The sequence below is a fragment of the Colias philodice genome, chromosome 3 (genome assembly GCF_061535455.1).
Source record: "Colias philodice isolate Cphi_HAF_F1 chromosome 3, ilColPhil1 Martin Lab GWU primary, whole genome shotgun sequence".
Classification (NCBI taxonomy): Eukaryota; Metazoa; Arthropoda; class Insecta; order Lepidoptera; family Pieridae; genus Colias; species Colias philodice.
In genome coordinates, this window is record NC_143088.1 from 8,194,790 (window position 1) to 8,214,051 (window position 19,262).

General features: G+C 33.7%; 2 protein-coding genes across 3 annotated transcripts in view; one reads left to right on the top strand and one right to left on the bottom strand.

The window, feature by feature from the left end:
- LOC149489815 (EF-hand domain-containing protein 1-like) overlaps positions 1-6,505 on the bottom strand; it is a 48,546-nt gene extending 42,041 nt beyond the window's left edge. The window contains exons 1-3 of the mRNA XM_089714616.1: positions 6,291-6,505; positions 4,041-4,257; positions 1,361-1,516 (exon numbers count right to left, since the gene is read on the bottom strand). Of these exons, the coding sequence (XP_089570742.1) occupies positions 1,361-1,516; positions 4,041-4,257; positions 6,291-6,478 (561 nt within the window). The 5' untranslated portion in view covers positions 6,479-6,505. The remainder of the gene's footprint in view (positions 1-1,360; positions 1,517-4,040; positions 4,258-6,290) is intronic.
- Positions 1-19,262, top strand: part of LOC149489823 (uncharacterized) — a 105,200-nt gene that overhangs the window by 1,894 nt on the left and 84,044 nt on the right. Inside the window, exons 2-7 of one of the 2 annotated variants that reach the window (XM_089714593.1) lie at positions 11,350-11,579; positions 13,509-13,731; positions 15,921-16,054; positions 16,255-16,456; positions 16,651-16,782; positions 18,351-18,583. In XM_089714593.1, the coding sequence (XP_089570719.1) occupies positions 11,352-11,579; positions 13,509-13,731; positions 15,921-16,054; positions 16,255-16,456; positions 16,651-16,782; positions 18,351-18,583 (1,152 nt within the window). In that variant the 5' untranslated portion in view covers positions 11,350-11,351. Of the gene's footprint in view, positions 1-11,346; positions 11,580-13,508; positions 13,732-15,920; positions 16,055-16,254; positions 16,457-16,650; positions 16,783-18,350; positions 18,584-19,262 lie in introns of both variants that reach the window. The other variant, XM_089714594.1, reaches the window with a different exon arrangement.

The window sequence follows — 19,262 nt, forward strand, 5'->3', positions numbered from 1 at the left end:
GTTATTTCTGTGGTTTTTAAACAATGTATTCAAGTCAACAGCACGTGATACACAATATATTAACACGCTGAAATATCATGAAGGCCTATAAACTGATAAAGAGTTGTATACTTACGAGTGAAAAGACAATCCAGGCATTTTCGTTCCACTATCACTTTTACACCCTTTAACGCTACACCGCACCATGGTATTATTTTATAAAGTATTAACAGTAAGTCTAAATCATTCGAAACCAAACATACCATGAATTACGTAACTTATAACATGTAAAAACTATATTTTTAAGGAAGACGATAGCTAGCTGTCAAACTTTGTTTATATAAGTAGGTTGCTATTCTTGAAAAAAGTGGCACGCTGGGTGAAACAAAAAATTTTATCATTCTCTCTCATTTCTTTACACAACACCGGCATAAGTTGCTCTTTTTCTTGTGTGAATGCGACATAAGATATCAATTTGTCTATTGGTTTCTCTGTCTACGGCTATCTTACTCTATCGGCGACTACAGAGTACAACAAGCGCTTCAAGATCCCGCGCGCCATAGATAAAAATATAAAATTAGTTCTAGTGTTGCATTACTATAAAATTAGAAATAAGCAAAACTGAAATTAGGTTGGTTGCACATGTATGAATGCAATTGTTATTTATTATATATTCTAAAGAAAATATATTGAATGCATTACAGTTACGGAATACACACCTATATTTTATATATCGAATTAAAAATGGCTGTATAATTTAAGAGTACTTATTCACTATGTTCTCTCATATATCATTATATGTGTGAGCACATAAGGTGCTTGACAAGTTCGAATATGAATTGCTCAGAGCCATGTCGTCGCCGATAAAAAGACCGTAATATCGGCAGTATTGGAGAATGGCTGCCGTTTATGTGTCTAGACCAAAAACAAAGAAAGCACATTATTGCACGTATTTAAATGCTACGTAGATTGTTTTTAAATTGCTGTTAATATTATCTACTTGAACATATAAGTCTCGTTACACACACATCGTCGGAAGTATCAATGTTGGTTCTTTGTTGATACTTCCGACGGAATATGTTGGAAAAGTAAGTATACCTACATTATGACTTTAATTTCTTTGACGATAAGAACAACAATAATAAAATGGTAAAAGTCGCAATGTTTTTTTTCCTATTGAAATTTACATTCATCACAGTTTTATATCTACCTAGTTATTAATCATTTGATATATTTTTTTAGATTAAAAAGATAACTTTCCATAAAACACCCTAAAAATATACTTTATGATAATTTAAATAGATATATATTTATTATTGTAAATGTACTTAAAAAAACATTCAAAGAAACGTTCAAACAAATCGTTGAAAGCTATACTTACCTTAGTGAATAGATCGCAGGATATAGTGTGAAAAACTTTCCCGTAAATACAGATATCTTTTCCGACATCAAGATCTTTCCAGTGCCAATATTCGCCGAGGTCGTTTTTAGGAATCTTCCCTCGTTTAACCATTCTCCCCTGCCACAAGCCAGAATTCTGAAATAAATACATGAAATTAACATCGTATCGTAGTTAGAACGAGTTGCATGAATAATTTACGCAGAACCCGTTTCATTTTCAATGTCCCACTGCAATATGCGGAAAAAATAATCAAAGAAAAGGGAAAAACGGGTATTATGGACCAGACGAGACGGGAAGGCGCTCAGTTGAGTACGAAACAAAGCCAAGCTCAGCCGGAGCATGTAGCATTCAAACGTAGACAAATGCATGCTCATTTGCCAGCTTTGCGTTATACCAGCATCGGTTTCAATTCAACTTCATAAAGTTTATCCCCTGTGTAAATGTCACCCTTGCATCTCAACCATAGAGCGCAGCGTGCGTTTCTTTTAATTGCATTTTCATTCAATTTGCAATGAAAACAAATAGAAAAAATATATAGTGTTACATAAAATTTAAATTATTGAAATTTCTGTATATCTATTTGTTATTTCATATTGATGGGATTTTTAAAAATACATAAAACTGGTCTTATTTTTGTATCTATAAATAACATTTATAAATTGTTTTCTTATCTTTACCTGCACAAAATATTATGCACTTGCAAATTACCTTATTTGCATTGAAAAATGTCTAATATTGTATTTATCACGCCTATACCTACTTTCATTTCAAATTATAATTTGTAAAATAGTACAATGAACACAAATAATTATAATCAAAGGAATTGGAATGAGGATAATTGTTTGCTGCATAGAAAAAACTAAAGAATGTAAGTCTCCATTTGTGATCTTAAACACTAGCATTATCTGTTCTTTCGCCTCTCAACCTATCGTAGGGCTCCACTTTCAGAAACTATTTATGGTAATACAATTACGACTCTATAAACAGCTTTTAAACTGAAAAATAATTACATACTATATAAATGACGTCATTATACGCTTGATATTGTACAATAAAAGCCGTAGTCTTCTGAATGAGCGCAATTATTAAAAGAATCCAACATTGAAAGCATTGTGCGTTTCATTGTTATCTATGGCATGAATAGCGGTCTTCTTTTATAACTATTCTAAAAGCTAAACATAATAACAAAGACCTTTGGCAACTCTCGTTTGCTCAAATATTTACTGCATTGAGTCAAACAGAAAGCAATTCGCAAGCCCATCATTTTGATAGGAAACAACGTGGATTTTATTTATGTGTTTACTCAAACGTTTGATGTAGTAACTTATCTGTAACGCAAATAGATTTATTGAAACATTTAGTCAACTCAATTTACTGATCTTATTTATAATATTGAAAAGGAAACCTCTTTATATTTTGATTTATACAACAACATGACTGTGAGTCAAAGACTTCATAGCTTTGTGTTGCTTTTACGATCTAAAATCGTTGCTATTAAAGTGCTCGAGTTAAGCGAAAAGGGTAATTAGAAACTTCAAACAACTCGGCGCCTTATTTTCTGAACAACATTTTCAACCTAGTATGAACACGGATTTTCTAAAGAACTTTTGTCTATTAAAGATAAGTTCTTCGTAAATTGCATTGAAAATTAAACACAGACGGAACAAATGTCAAGAATATTTTTATCGAACCTTATAAATGTTGAAATATTATACAGTAGTGCTTTATATCGTGATATGAATTGTAAATAAAAATTTAAATATTTCCCATAAAAAAATCCTCCACATCGCTTTTGAACGAAAGCTCTCGTCTCGTTCATTACTTATAACACTCGAAACAAAAACCAAACACATCAGGGCATCATTCATATTTTTTCGCATCAATCTAAAACCCTCCAATGTTTTTATCCCTCGTTTTTCCCAGGTGATTGATTAATATCAGACGCAATGCCTCGAAGTTTCGTGACAAATGTACTTTATCGCTTACTCGTTACTACGTAATTGTTGTGGATGTCAAACAGGGTAGGCAGTAGGTACGTGGCTAAGCACGTGGGGGTTATTTTAGCATTGACATTTTAGCGAGTTATTAATAACTTGAATACAGTGCTTCACGTAGTACCATTTCTGTGGAACGGCGTAATAATAGAGTCGAAGCAAATTAATGTCGCAAAACAATTTAAAGGCCACGTGTTATGGTGCTGATTATGACAAGTTATTTGAGTTTCACAATGGTTGTAAATGGAACTAATTCCAATATTAGCATTATTCAAGCATCTGTTACACACAAACTTATGTATTTTAGTAGGTACCTATAGTTACAAATCATGTAGAGTTTTCAGCATGTCGCACCTCGTTTATCATGAAGGTAGCGTAGTTACTATAACTTATTAATTATTTCTTCCTATACCTACATACAATTTACCATTATTTAAACACACCTATATACCCCTTTTAATTTTAGACTTGATGTTTAAATATATCTGTCAGAATTTCTCAATAGCTAGTAGCTACAAATCGTTTTAAATTATGCTCAGATCAAAATCCACTTCTGCCTAACCTTTTGAAAAAACACAGCATGCATTGCAAACGGGGTTGCTTGGAAAAAAAATTAATGAAGTGGCGCGACGTACAACGTTTATTTATGTACTAATTATATTTACCTTAACTCTGGGTTCCATAACAGTAAGGGTATCATCTTCAAGGAAATAAACGATATTGACAACGCGCACTCTGTAATGTTCGTCTGGATTCTCGAACACTGGTTGTTTGAAGAATGCCGTGAAGTTTAAGCACCGTTTGTCGTAATGCACCCAATGCGGGATCACCGCTGGAAGAGCTGGTTGCTTGACGCGACCGTACGTCAGCGATGGGTCATAGCTGAAAACATAGTATCAATATTAAAATGTTTGGGACAAAATCGTTTACGTAAAATGAAGCAGCTGTCTATGCTCCTCTTTTTCATGGTATAATCTAGTTAAAGTAAGTAAAGAGGAAAATCTCGAATAATCCTGGAAATTTAACTGCAATTCCAAAGATATTCGCAAATTTGAACGCAAGCAATCAATCTGTTAGCGCTATCAAATTCACATCTCGATTTCCTCTCTTTAGAGAATGACTTTGCAAAAAATATAACACGGGGTGACGGGGCTTATTTCAGAGTGTTTCAGGTGTTTACTACATAGGAAATTTTCATTCAGAGCAGGTACAGTGTGGGCCAGTAAATTTCATCTGTCTTGTTGAAAGATCTTCGTGTTGAAAGACAAACGGTTAACGATAGTATATATTGTTTCTATAAGATTTCAATACATTCTGTATTCAGTTTATACATGCGTTTTCTCATAGAGAAAATAACAATGAATACGTTTCATTTAGCATTAGTTACTTAGTACCTTATTATATTAGAATTTAGCTAATAGTATATCTATGTGTATATTCAAAACGAGGTTAATTGTAAAACATATAGCCGTGACTATCACGCAACAAAGGCGGTAAATTATGAGGCTTTAATTAGCCCCTGCCTGTTCTAATTTGTACGCGCCAACATATTTATCGCGTTCTTGCTTTTTTATTCCAAGCTTTATTGCAGTTGGCTTCTGATACATAGCTTTATACGTTGTTTAATCAATATTCTCACTAGTTACTAGAAAATTCGACCCGGAAACGTTAACAGGCAAAATTTATTGCCCGAGGTACGACAAATTATTATAATACTCATTATTAATTAATACCATTGTAACTTTTGATATATGAGCACGCTATAATAACATACATAATTGATGTATATTATTTGGAGTTTTTCTAGCCTTAACGCAATGAAAACCTTAATATTTCATTTTATTCATAAAGCGGAACATTGAATCGTTGATTTTATCTCAATACCAATTTGAAATTATAGTACTAAGAGCACATGACCGAAATTTTGTGAAAATTATCTTATAATATATGAATGAATATTTAATATACGGATATTAAATATTCATGAACAATTTTGCCTATGCCATCCTACATGGGTGATGATAAACAGCTTGCCTCTGATATTGATAAAATAACTTTTCAAGTTTTGTATTAATTTTTTTTTTATAAATAACGAGCAAGACGGTATTATTTTATGTACGCATTCGGCAATGTCTCAAAGTGCACGAGATTAAGGGTACGCGCAGACAGAGAGCGTTCTGCGTTCCGCGTTCTACGTTCTGCGTTCCGCGTTCTTTGTAATGTGAAGGATCTATAGCGCCGGCGCACACAGAACGCAGTTAGACCGCGGCGGTCATTCGGAACGCTTGCGTTCTCGCGTTCTCTGTACAGAATTACAAAGAACTCGCGTTCTCGCTATGGCTGGTCCGTCTTCTCCAATTGGTATCTTGTTTTTCTATTTCAGATTTTACATAGTCATGTAACTCATTGAAGCTATTTATTGACATTCGAAAATAAATATAAAATCTCTCTTCATCTTGAAGCAGCTCAGGCATAAGAATACTAAATTCTCCCATATCATCTCGTTTCGTGTTGATAGGGTGTACCCAACATTTTCTACTTTTTTTTGACTCCTCTAGACTCCACAAAAGCAAGGCTTCATCTTCGGAAGATGAACTTTCGAGAGACATGTTTCACGTGCGGAGAGTCACGAAATAGAACGCAAAAGTCTTGAACGGCTCCTGTGTGCGCTAGAACGCAGAACGCAGAACTGACGAACGCAGAACGCAGAACGCGGAACGCAGAACGCTGTATGTCTGCGCGTAGCCTGAAATACGCACGCGGGATAGATTCGCATGCGGAAAATTGTTGTTGTTGTTATCCAGGATCTCTCGTGTGCCGCGTGCTTTTTCTACGATTTTACACGTACTGCGCAATCCGCGTTACGAAATCCGCACACTATTAAAAACACCCAAAACAGAGATATCAAGACATACTTGACGGAATCTTCGGGCAAGGCGAAGGCGTTGCTATCCACATCCGTATCCGTACCACCGGGACCTCTCAGCGTAGTATCCGGAAACCGATGGCCTTGATAATAGCGAAGCGAACTTCGTATATGATGTTGGGTCTTTGTTGGGTCGGAAAACATTAATCCGGGCAATTTCGGTAAACCCCACGCCATGATCTAAAGTTAAAGGACAATAAATATTTTTCATAATTAACTAGTTTTAACTGGTATTCTTATTAAGGGATTCAGGAAGGGTTCGATGATAGGGACAATTATGATGATATATAAATATCCATTTAGGCTCCTGTAATTTCTATAGTGATTACTTTCAATCTAATTATAAAACTGAAGGAATAGAATAAATTCGATTGCTCTGGAGGGTCACGAGTGGCTGAGTTGGTCAGGCATCCGCCCCGGAATGGCGCGAAAGGATGCGGGTTCGAGTCCCGCCTCGTGATCGAATTTTTTTTATTCTTTATAAATTTATATTTATAAATTTAAATCTAATTATATTTCAATAAAGTTACATTTCACTAACAATTTGGACAAACAGTTGCACAGTATTGTATTGTATCAATCAACAAAGCGTCTTCAAATATATAAGAGCAATTTTATGACAATTTTATGTTTACGTCTGCAATATAATAGATTGATGGCTGAACAGAATTCAACTTGATGCTCTATATTAAAATGATATGTCCAATGTCCATGCCATTGGAAACGAACATTTCTAAGCTTATATTTTAAGTCAGTATAATATATAAAAGTTGCTTACCTTAGCGATAAATAACAATAATAGAAAAAAGAAGATATCGTTATAATAAAATATAAATGTGACACAGTCGTTGTCTAGAAAACAGCTGTTAAACATAAACAAATTGTTGCTACGATACGTTATTAATTTTTAGCATAACGTTGTCATGCCAATGCCAATGCCATAATCACGCCATAATTATTGTAATTTTTTAACACAGAACAGTAAGAACATTTAACGCCCCCATACAAGAAGACACCGTTAATTTTTAATAACAGTAAATATTTAATTTAACTAACTACGTGATAGACTACAAGCCCGCATAGGACAAAAATATGGGTCAAATGAACCACCAGGGGACATATCTAGAACGATAGCAGAGCAAAAAATAATAAGATTCATCACTATGCCGTCACTTGTAAGCTGTCCAACTGAGTGCAGATGAGAATTGAAAAGTACAGGTAGACTCGGTAAATTTTGGTCATATATTTTTGTACGGCATTCTTAACCATCGATAGATCCATTAAAAATAATAAGAAACCGCTCAGTGCCGTACAAAAATGGCGGTCCACCAAGTCGGAATTTTTATTTAATTTCCGAGAGTTACCGGGGGTAAATTTGGTCATTTGACCATGTACGGCATCTGTGTCATACTATTGCTATACTGCTTTTAATCCATTATTCCGCAACGCCGTACAAAAATCATGGGGACAAGGGGAAAAAATCGAGAGTTGCAATCCCCTCTCTTTCCCCACTCCAGGGGGTCATTTGACACAACACGAAATACATTTATTTTTAAAGTATTTTATGCATAGATAATATTTTTTCATGTGCCGTACATTTTCGTTGGTTCAAAGGGGAAAAATCTGAAAAAGAAAAAATCCATATAACGAAATGTTTGCTTTATATTTTGATAATAAAATATAAATATACATTAATATTAAGAAGCTCGAGGTGGTTAATTATCACCTTGGAAATTGACAGTCAGGTGGAATGGACTCCGTTAAATTGATGAACTAATAAAAAAGCTATGAACGAAAAGATGTGAATTATATGCAATCAGTCCATGAATACAGGTAAAGTCACAAGCAAATGCTAGTAATATATTCATATTCAAAATGTACAAGTTAAGCGCTTTCAAATGATACCAAACATGGCATATTTATCTTAACTTTATTTTTTTACTCTGTATGTTTTGTCCGCTAGAGGGCGCTACATTAGATTTTGTGAAACCCCATATAGCCTTTAGCTAGCTGGTCGTTGGTTATCCAGTGAACAATTCAGACGCTTCTAATGATATGTCATTTGTCGAATTCTGATAAGTAGTTTAGAAGTTACGAGGGAATAGATGAACATACATACATGACCTGTCAAAACCATAACCCTCCTTTTGCTTTGCCGTAGTTGGGTAAAAATATGTTAATGCCGTACTGTATCAAATGGCCATAAAGCACCCTTAAAATTGTAGCTTTCGTCGCTTTCATCAGCCTAAAAGATGTGGTCTGCACAAAAATGTACGGCATCGTTTTTTCCTAATTTATCTATGTTAATACTATTTAAAACAACGGATAAAGTGTAGAAAACTATTATATTTCATTAATCTACGATGTTTAAACTTTAACAGAATTTCTGGTTTTGCATTTCTCTATAACTTTTTTTAGAACGGTTTCTTTTGAACGGCAATACTATACAACAATTGAATTTTACAATATCATGTTAAAAAAAAAGTTCCCGTACAGGGTCAAATGACCTTACAGCTCTTTATATCAAGAATTCGATGAAATTAAGATGATTATTGGTATACATTTAAAAGAACAATTATTTTTTGACGGCATTGCTTTTAATAGTACTTTTGAGTGCTAGATAATGTTTTGGAACCGAAGCCGTACTTAGTCAAATGACCCCCTGGAGTGGGGAAAGAGAGGGGATTGCAACTCTCGATTTTTTCCCCTTGTCCCCATGATTTTTGTACGGCGTTGCGGAATAATGGATTAAAAGCAGTATAGCAATAGTATGACACAGATGCCGTACATGGTCAAATGACCAAATTTACCCCCGGTAACTCTCGGAAATTAAATAAAAATTCCGACTTGGTGGACCACCATTTTTGTACGGCACTGAGCAGTTTCTTATTATTTTTAATGGATCTATCGATGGTTAAGAATGCCGTACAAAAATATATGACCAAAATTTACCGAGTCTACCTGTACTTTTCAATTCTCATCTGCACTCAGTTGGACAGCTTACAAGTGACGGCATAGTGATGAATCTTATTATTTTTTGCTCTGCTATCGTTCTAGATATGTCCCCTGGTGGTTCATTTGACCCATATTTTTGTCCTATGCGGGCTTGTAGTCTATGAGCATGATTACGATTTTCATGACCTTTCAAATAAAGCTCAATTCTCCATTTAACAAGGTAGAGAGAAATGCCAATGTGACTCCCTGTAATTAGAGAGCACGGTTCGATGAAGGCATATACCTATACTTCAACTAACAAGGATTTTAATAGAATTACTATTCTTTCGTTTCCATAAAGTTTAAATTGGATTTCTATTTTCTATTCGAATTTTTGTTCGTTGCAGTTGTAGAAATGTGTGTATGTCTATCTAGTTAAAAATATCAAACACTTCGATACATTAAGGTTATAATTCTAGTTCTTAATTAGGTAAACATTACATCTACACAGCCTATAATATATTTTAACCACAGATTTTAACAATAGGAAGGCTCTGCGGCTTGCGCACACAGATTCCACACACGTAATATAACAGAATCCTGAAAGAGATTGTTGTTGATATATTTGTGCGGCATGTGTTGCCATTAGACGAAATGTCAACTCATTTGCCTTCCCGTCGCGTAAACTACCCTGAAAAGAGTTATTGGTAGAACCACAGTAGAACGTTATAAAAATGATCACAGGGCGGGATCCATGATAGTGGCGTGACTTATGATGATTAATGTACTGGGCCTGCCGATACAGATAACCACAGACTTCCGAGTTCTAAAGCACTCTTTTAACATTTAATTGATTAATTACATTATCAATCTTGCTCTCGGAACACTGAAGTAGATTAATGGTGTAGTTTAATTGAGTTTCAGGTCACGGCATAAATGCAGTGCCGTTAGGTGATTTAAGTTTGCAATTTCATACCTGGTATACAATTTTGCGATTCGATTCACAACTTTATAAGAATACGAGAATAATATCAATAAAGAATTAACTAAAAAGAACATTCTGAATCCTGCCCTTAATTCTTGTTAGAAAAGTAGATTACGATTTGTACTTGTATTGTATCGGAGATATTCGTAGCCTTTATTCCTCTGAGTTCGTAGCTTTGTCGTATAAACGTGTTAACGGAAGGGATGTAAGTGTGTAGGATAAGAAAAACAATAAAATATATTATCCTCCTAGCCTATCCGCTCTGCAGATGGAATCATGTAATTTGTAATAAAATTTTACCAATATGGAAGATAAATGAATTAATTACTGGACATTCGACGATATCAATTGAAGGATGACAAGGATTATATGTATTATAGTCTTTTATTTTTAAAGCGCTTACTTTGAGCACGCAGTTGCATCTTCAAAGTAAAATAAAAATATATTTTAGAATTTTCATAACAGACACACAATAACCAATTGTTGCGAGTCTATCCTAATTAATTAATGAATGAAAGTGCATAAAAGAAATCGGAAAATCCAAATAAAAATAAATTCAGCTGTGTCATGCTTTATTTCATAATTTTTGACCTTCCTTTTTATGCCTGTTTAGTAAATGCGCTTTCCCAGTATAACAATACAGTATGATTTATTAGATCTGGCACCGGCTTTCGACATAAATTAATTTCAAGCCGTATTACTTGACCTAATTTTATTTGACCGAAAAAACATGTACCTAAATATGTTTCATACGGTGTACCTTTTAGTATATTTTCCTTACAAAATGTAATCCCATCGAATTCTTTTAGTGTTGTTGCTTATGTTTACTACGAAAAAAATATTTAAGTTTATCAAACAGATACTTAATTAATTCTATTACTTCTGATATTGCAATAGATACTGAAATAGCATACCTTATAGCAGTAATAGCTAGTGTCCAGAATGTGCGAAGCATCTGTCACTCTATATAAGATAACATCGCATAAGGAAAAGGTTGAAAGCAATTTAATCCTCATGTTCATGTATTTTGTAAGGCTGATTGATGTTACCTTTTACGAAAGCCAAAATAAAATGTCCCTTAAGATGCTTAAAGGTATCGTAATATTTACAACAGCTTTATTTTCAGCAGAAATGGCGTGTCTACTGAGAGTTTCGCTCGGTCCTCACTTGGCTGGTTTGATACGCTTGACGAGGCGCTTCTGTGCGCATTCACCCCTCGTATTTTCCGACGAAATACAAAGTGCTAAAAAAGATAACAAGCCAATTGTCGCTCTGGAATCCACTATTATTACACACGGAATGCCGTATCCGAAGAATCTAGAGACGGCCTTAGAAGTTGAAAATATTATTCGAAACCAAGTAAGTAATAAATAATAATGCAAACAATATAATAAAACTATGTCTGTCTTACATACAACGCAGCCCGGTCATCTTAAACGTTAGTTATAGATATCCTAATAATGAGGAAAAAATATTTCTGAATCCAATATACGATGTTTTATTGTATCACCTCCACCACAAGGAAATTCATAGAATTCGTGAAACTATTTTGTATATTGAGACAACAAGGCACACTTGTACTTTTTACAGCCTACTTAAAATATTAAAATGTTTGATAATAACAACGATTCAAATACGTAATTCTGAATAATTATAACAATTCTGCTATCCTGTTATTGAAACTAACATAATATTGTTTCTGTTGGTATCGGGTTCGCCGTCAATTTCGTTGTCATATTATGCTATAAAAATTCAGATAAAATTTTTATTATACCATCAAACATAATTACCATCCTGCATTTGTTATTAGATTTTGGCATACGGGATCCATTAAAATATTTATAACCAATATTGCCTCACCGCGAATAAACTATTCAATAAAAATAATATATATGACAGCGAATATAAAAGAAAAAAATATTTGTTCTCTACTTGTCCTAATTTCACGCTATAGATAGTAGTTTATAAAATCAATGTTCTTAACCAACAACGATATTATTACACAAGATTCATTTTAATGTTTCTATGTGAATTTCTACGTTTTCCGTTTTATATTCTCTATTTATGTGACACTAAAAACTCTATTTATGTTACTCCTACAGACCATTCTTCTGTATTACGACATTTATTATATCAAGCCAAGAAATAACAAAAAACACTTAAAAAGCCAGCAGTATAAGAGGTCGAGCAATATTTTCAAACTTAATTTCCTTTATGTCATAAAATGTAAGCTCTAACATGGCTCTAACAAGAAAACTGAGTACACGGATATAAATTGCTGTACAGAAATAGCGAGGATGCCAAGAAAATTGTCAGCTACTATTTCCCTTTACAATCTTGTGAGATCACACGAAGTTTAAAAGTAGATTTCACTTCCTTAAAACTGCGTTACTACACGCTAAGTTCACTTGTTTAAAAGCACATAACCGACAGGGGCGAGTTGGTACTGTTGGAGATAAATTGTTAGATCTGACGTTTTGTGAAATGGGAATATCATGTAGTGCCGCTCATGTGCCGACTATGTATTTATTTTACAAAGATCTAACAAATTTACTATATATTTTAAAAGCGGGAAAAAGAGAGGTTATAATAATTTAATTAAACAGGAAAGTGATTCGTATTTATTGTAAGATTAAAATATAATGAATGAAGATATTTTTTTTTTAATTTCGATGAACATATGCAAATATTCTATCCAAGAAATTAATGTAAATCTTGCACGAACTACAGCTGTACCAACCTACAAATCCTTTACCACTCTAGATAAGACGTACGTACACAAATATTCGTCCTCCGCTATTTATATCTCGTTAACCACAATCTACGCATTACCGTATGCTTACACATAAGCTTTGACATACACTGAAACAGCCTCCGGACATTGAAGTGGCCTTAATTGAACTTAAGCGGCTTTGACGCTGTTAATCCCGTTGCTACGTACGTCACACTTTGACCCATTGTTACTGCGTTATCGCCTTGGGAGGACTCGCAATCGGAGACGTTATTAAAACCGTATCGCAGGATCTTCTGTCTCCAACTAACTAATGATTTATTAAATGGATTAAGTTCTAGTAATGAAAGTAAATGGTTTGTTTTGGAGATTGTCTTAGTTGGGATTGTTATTACTTGGTCTTGAGAGTGTTATCACACTGGAAATTAAAATATGGAGACAAGAATAAGAAATTCTTATTTTTACCTCTCAGTATGAACTTTTTTCAAGAATTGTAATTCGAATTCATTAACTTACCTATATATTAAATCGTACTTTTTATTTTTCCTTTAATCTAGGGTGCTATACCAGCTACAATAGCTATACTCAAAGGGCAGTTGACGGTCGGCCTAACTTCATACCAGCTAGAGAACTTAGCTCAATGGAAAGGCGCGATTAAAGCTTCCAGGAGAGACCTAGCCATGGTAATGGCGGTCGGGCTAGATGGCGCCACTACTGTTGCAGGAACAATCATTGCTGCTGAATTGGCGGATATACCAGTTTTTGTTACTGGTGGAATAGGTATGTGAGAACAATTTGCGTTCATTACAATATACGTTTGGTGTTGAAATTATACTGTGTTTGAATGAATAATAATGTTTACATAATAGCCCAGCCAACAGTTTTATTTTATTTAATTGTTCAAAAACGATATTTAATAATATTTACGTTATATATTTGTCCATGGTTATACTAAAACTTATCGCTATAAAGACTTCTATAACGTTGTATATGTATTCAATGTGCAAAATGATTATTATAATCAACTCTCCCCAATAATATTTATTTAAATCACATTAATAGGTATTCATGAAATTTAATTGTGCCATAACGGGTCTGTTAAATAGATTTTAGATTCATGCACAACACACATTACGATGGCTATGTTATCTGATTACTGGCATTGTAAAATAATAGGAATTCATGAATGGTGCAATACGCTTCCACGAAATGCATTCAATTACTGACGATAGTGGATCGAATGATTTAACTGCTTCTGAATTCCAAAATTGACGAGTTATTTACAGATTAAGCAACTTCAATTCATTTTAATATTGAATTGCAAGTATTGCAAGCAAAGTGACCTATACTAATATTATAAAGCTGAAGAGTTTTTTGTTTGTTTGTTTGAACGCGCTAATCTCAGGAACTACTGGTCCGATTTGAAAAATTCTTGCAGTGTTAGATAGCCCATTCATCGAGAAAGGCTATAAGGCTCTATATCATCACGCTAAGACCAACAGGAGCGGAGCCACGCGGGTGAAACCGCGGAGCACAGCTAGTATTTTTGTTAGATGAAGTCATATGTGTTAAAAATACAATTCTTATTGGCAGAGTTGAATGAAATTTATAAATAAAACTAGCAAGGATCAAAGTTTAATTAATTACTAAAAGTATCAACTTCGAAGAACAACGTTGGCGGAGGCTTCTAGCGCGTGATGATACAAAAACCGGCCAAGTGCGAGTCGGACTCGCGCACCGAGGGTTCCGTGGTAGTAAGTTTAAAATTATTAAAAAAATATATATTATGTGATGTAACTAAAAATTTATGGTTTTCGTAATTTTTCCTTTATCTATGCTATAAGACGTTGCTTCGTACCAAATTTCAAGATTCTGAGTTCACGGGAAGCACCCTGTAGGTTTTGATTCCCTTGCAAGTGTCGAAAATTTGCGGCATAAACGGCTGTATCTTTTGATTGCGTTGGCTTAGAAGTTTGATTTTTTCACAGCTTCAAGGGACAGTAGACCTGAGTAATTGATATAAATTTCAGCTTCATACCTCCACGGGTTCCTGAGAAAAAGGGTCTTGACAGATGGACGGACGGACGGACGGACAGACGGACAACAAAGTGATCCTATAAGGGTTCCGTTTTTTCCTTTTGAGGTACGGAACCCTAAAAGAGATATAAATACATCGTCGAGCCGTTACAATGTTATAGAAAGTTATAATTATCTTACAATTACAAGTAAATGTTCCTTTTAACGAGGTGTTAAAGCCTATCAGTGTATAGTCATAGGACATAGAGAATCATTTATCGAAAGTTATTTTGAAGTATGTGATGGTATTTAACGATCTTATTTAAATTATATAAGTATTTGGTTCTACTGAGGGTGTAGATTTTTAATGATATAATTTAAATATAAAAAATTAAATCTTAATTTAATTTTTTATTTTTCAATTATCAACATTAGAATACCATGTCGCCTAGCTACTCGCCAATTAAAATGACATAGCTGTTTGACATAGGTTTTATGTAACAAAAATGCGATCTGCAGTTCCATTATACCCAATTATATGCAAGTTTTATTCAACCATTAGATCGTACATAGTGTATAATAAAATGAAATTTACAGTTATTATCGCAAAATTAGTTTGAAATCAGCTTCGAGCTCATTGCAGTTAATTATAGTGACAATATAGAAAATTATGACCACGATAAAACGAGTATTGCGCGCATTGAGTTTAATTTTCAATAAACAATGACCGGCCGAGGCATTACAATAAGTCGCAAAATTATAACATTCAAAAGTAATTTTAATTGTGCAGAAAATTGCCCCTGGCTGAAATAAACATTTAAATCATTGTTATTCGAATGATTTCTCTTAAGGAAAGCGTCTTTGCTTCTCTTTTCCACGTTTAGTTGAAACAACCAATAGGCATTATTGGTTATTTAAACTAAACGAATAAATATTTAAATTTTATTTAAAAGGTGGAGTCCATCGTGATGGAGAAAATACTATGGATGTGTCAGCGGACCTTACTGAACTTGGTCGCAGCAAAACTTTAGTTGTATGCAGCGGAGTTAAATCCATTCTTGATATTGGGAAAACTCTAGAATATTTGGTAATTACGTTTTCTTATTTATTCTTTTAAGAGAAGTCTTTATTGAAAAATCATTCTACTGTTATTTGACAATATATATGTTTTATGAGAAGCTTCATTATAGTACGTAATTATTTTCATGTTTGATAGAAAGATATATAAAATAACAGTTTAGACTTTAAATATTAAGCTTTTTACATAGTTTATTTTTTGTTTTGCAGGAAACACAAGGTGTAACAGTGTGTTCGTTTGGCGAGTCAAAACAATTTCCAGCATTTTACACCAGACGATCAGGACATGAAGCCCCGTACAATGTAGTCAGCGCAGAGCACGCAGCTCGCGTCCTTCACGCAGCACGCTCATTACATCTCTCGTCGGGTACCGTTGTTGCTGTTCCTGTGCCTGAAGAATTTGCAATGGATGGTGAATTATATTTTGACCATGTTAATACGTTATAGTTCATGAATGCAAATTTATTTTCTTGTGCATGTGGAAGCCGTCGGTCTATAAAACGTGATTAAAAATTGCCAGCTTGAAAAACTTAAAATTAAGTTAAACCTAGACTTTATCGAAAACGATGACATATGAGAAAACCTAATTTTGTAAATTTATTACAGAAAAAATAATAGAAGATGCTATATCTAACGCCTTACTTGAAGCTGAAAGGAGATGCATCCGAGGAAAAGAAATTACACCATTTTTGCTAGATGCAGTTTCTAAAGCTACAGGCGGGGCATCATTAAATACGAGTATCCTTTTAAAAACACGTAACCTAAATAACGGAATTAGGATCCTGCATTATTCATTGAAATGTTGGGGGCGTGAGGGCAAATAGTTTCTGACATGTAGGCGTATTACGGCCACAAGATTGAAGGAGCCTATGCATGCAGGTCTTTGATATCGATTATTATCTATTGTAGTTATAAATATATTATGTAATGATATATCATTATATATACAGGATGTCCCACTGTTAATATACTAAGCTCAAAGGAGGTTATAGTTTTGCATACGCTGAGTATACGTAAAAAATACTTATAAAATTCCAGACGCATTTTTTTTTTTCAAATAGATGAATTCTAAAAACTCTATGCGTATACCCATAACAAGCAACCCGCCCAACTTTGCCAAATGCTAACATTACAGAAGCGGTATATGCCGGCTGCGCGAAGCTAGAGAAGAAAACATGGATTGTCAGGGAAAATTTAGAAAAAAATTTTTGACGTAATTTTGTTGTTTAAGTATTTTTTACGTGATCAGTGTATGCAAAACTACAAGTCCCTTCGCGCTTAGTAGGTATACCAATAGTGGGACAACCTGTATATCTCGTGAATTTATAAATTTAAATGCATGGAAAACACATTCATGATTAAACGACAGAATTCATAAAATTTAAGAAGTGTACACATACAATGACGAGAATCAATAAAAATATCGTTTTCTTCAGCAAATTTTATCCACCCTTATTTAAAATATTATTCCAAGAGAAAATTTCTGAAATTTTAATTATAAAATGAAATGAATGAGCTCGCACTTCGCACTAAGGCCTTTAATTCCTTTTATTGCTCAGTGAGGGCGAGTTAGGGAGAGGCAAAAATTCCATATTTCCACTTCTTAACTCAAACCACAAAATTTGCAGATCGTTTGTCTTTAATTAAAAAAATAATATTAGATTAACAATGTATTTTGGATTGTTTTTATAAAAAAAATTCAGACCCAAATTTTTTTTATTGTAAGGAATAATAGATACAATCAAAATGTGCTTTTTGCAAGAAGGAACGGCAGAGAACATTATCTACAAAACGCGGGTACCTAATATAATGAATAAATAAGTATGCTGCTCTGCTGAGAAACCGTAATTTTGCACACGAATAAAACAAATTAAATATACATGCAATTACCTTATCTCAATACTGCTTTGTACTTCCATATCTCTATGTAATTGGCAAGATATTTGAGAATACAAGTTCTTTCCGAATTATTGTGTTATACTGATTTTCAAAGAAAGATTTTGGAATTACACTTATTTTTTAACTGCACTGAAACGAGTAGGTACATTTTGTTGTAAATATTTAAGATTTCATTTCAAAGTGCCATAAACGTATTTAATACCCGCTCTTATCATTCTATCAAAACGGCAAACAATCATTATCAGTATTATTTAATTGTAAACAAACAATCCCACTATCATTACAATTTCAACACTTGTTAATTACAGATCCATTTGTAAACCGAATTTATGGGAACACGAATAGCTAGTCCTAAAACGATACTTGTAAAGCTAATTACTACAATTTCTTCCCTTAACGACCTTCAGACATCGCCCTCATAAAGAACAATGCCAAAGTAGGCGCCGAAATTGCAATACAATATGAAAAGCTGAGAAAGAGTACTGGAACGGGCCAGATGACGAAATTTAGTGGATCAACAATTTCCAGGCATCTCCATACATCATGTGTTCGTAATACAATATCTGAAGATGGTGACGTTCTGGTGATTGGCGGTGCTAATGTGGATAGGACATATCGAATCACAGAAGATAAAGTCCAAGTAAGCGAATAAAGTAAATCAAACAATATGCTTTTTATTATTAAGTAGCATTTGACTTCCGAATAAAATTTCAGTCTAAACCAAAAACTCACCTCGGCTACAACAACTCAAACATCTTATTAAAATTTATATTCTGTAAGTGCTATCCGCATTATTATGAAAAATACTAGCTAACTGGTAAGTATGTAATTATTGTAAGCAATATATTATTGTTATATCAAAAATCATCATGTTTTAATTTTCGACCAATTATTATTAATGTAGAGCAATCTATAACAATATAATTAAAAGAGCTAAACAGTAGTAAAAAGTAGTATTATTAAAAAATCTTATTTTCATAATTTGATGGAAGTGTCAGAAGTTAATCAGAAAGTAAACTCGATACCTTATCGGAAATTAACTATAGCCAAATAATAAAGATGAATAAAAAAGAATAAAGATGTTTTGCCCTGCGTTATACAAAACGAAAATTTCTAATAAATATATTTTCCATTTATATGATATTTATGTATGGAATTGAAGTCCAGAGTAGTGACATCACTTCATATGATATAGTTGTTATCGCTTCAAAGCAAGAATACCATCTGGTCGAGAGTCCTCTACACAAGTCTTCTTGAGCTCTATGGACAAACAGTGTTAATAACAAAAAGTCTTGAGACTATTCTGAAGCACACCTATA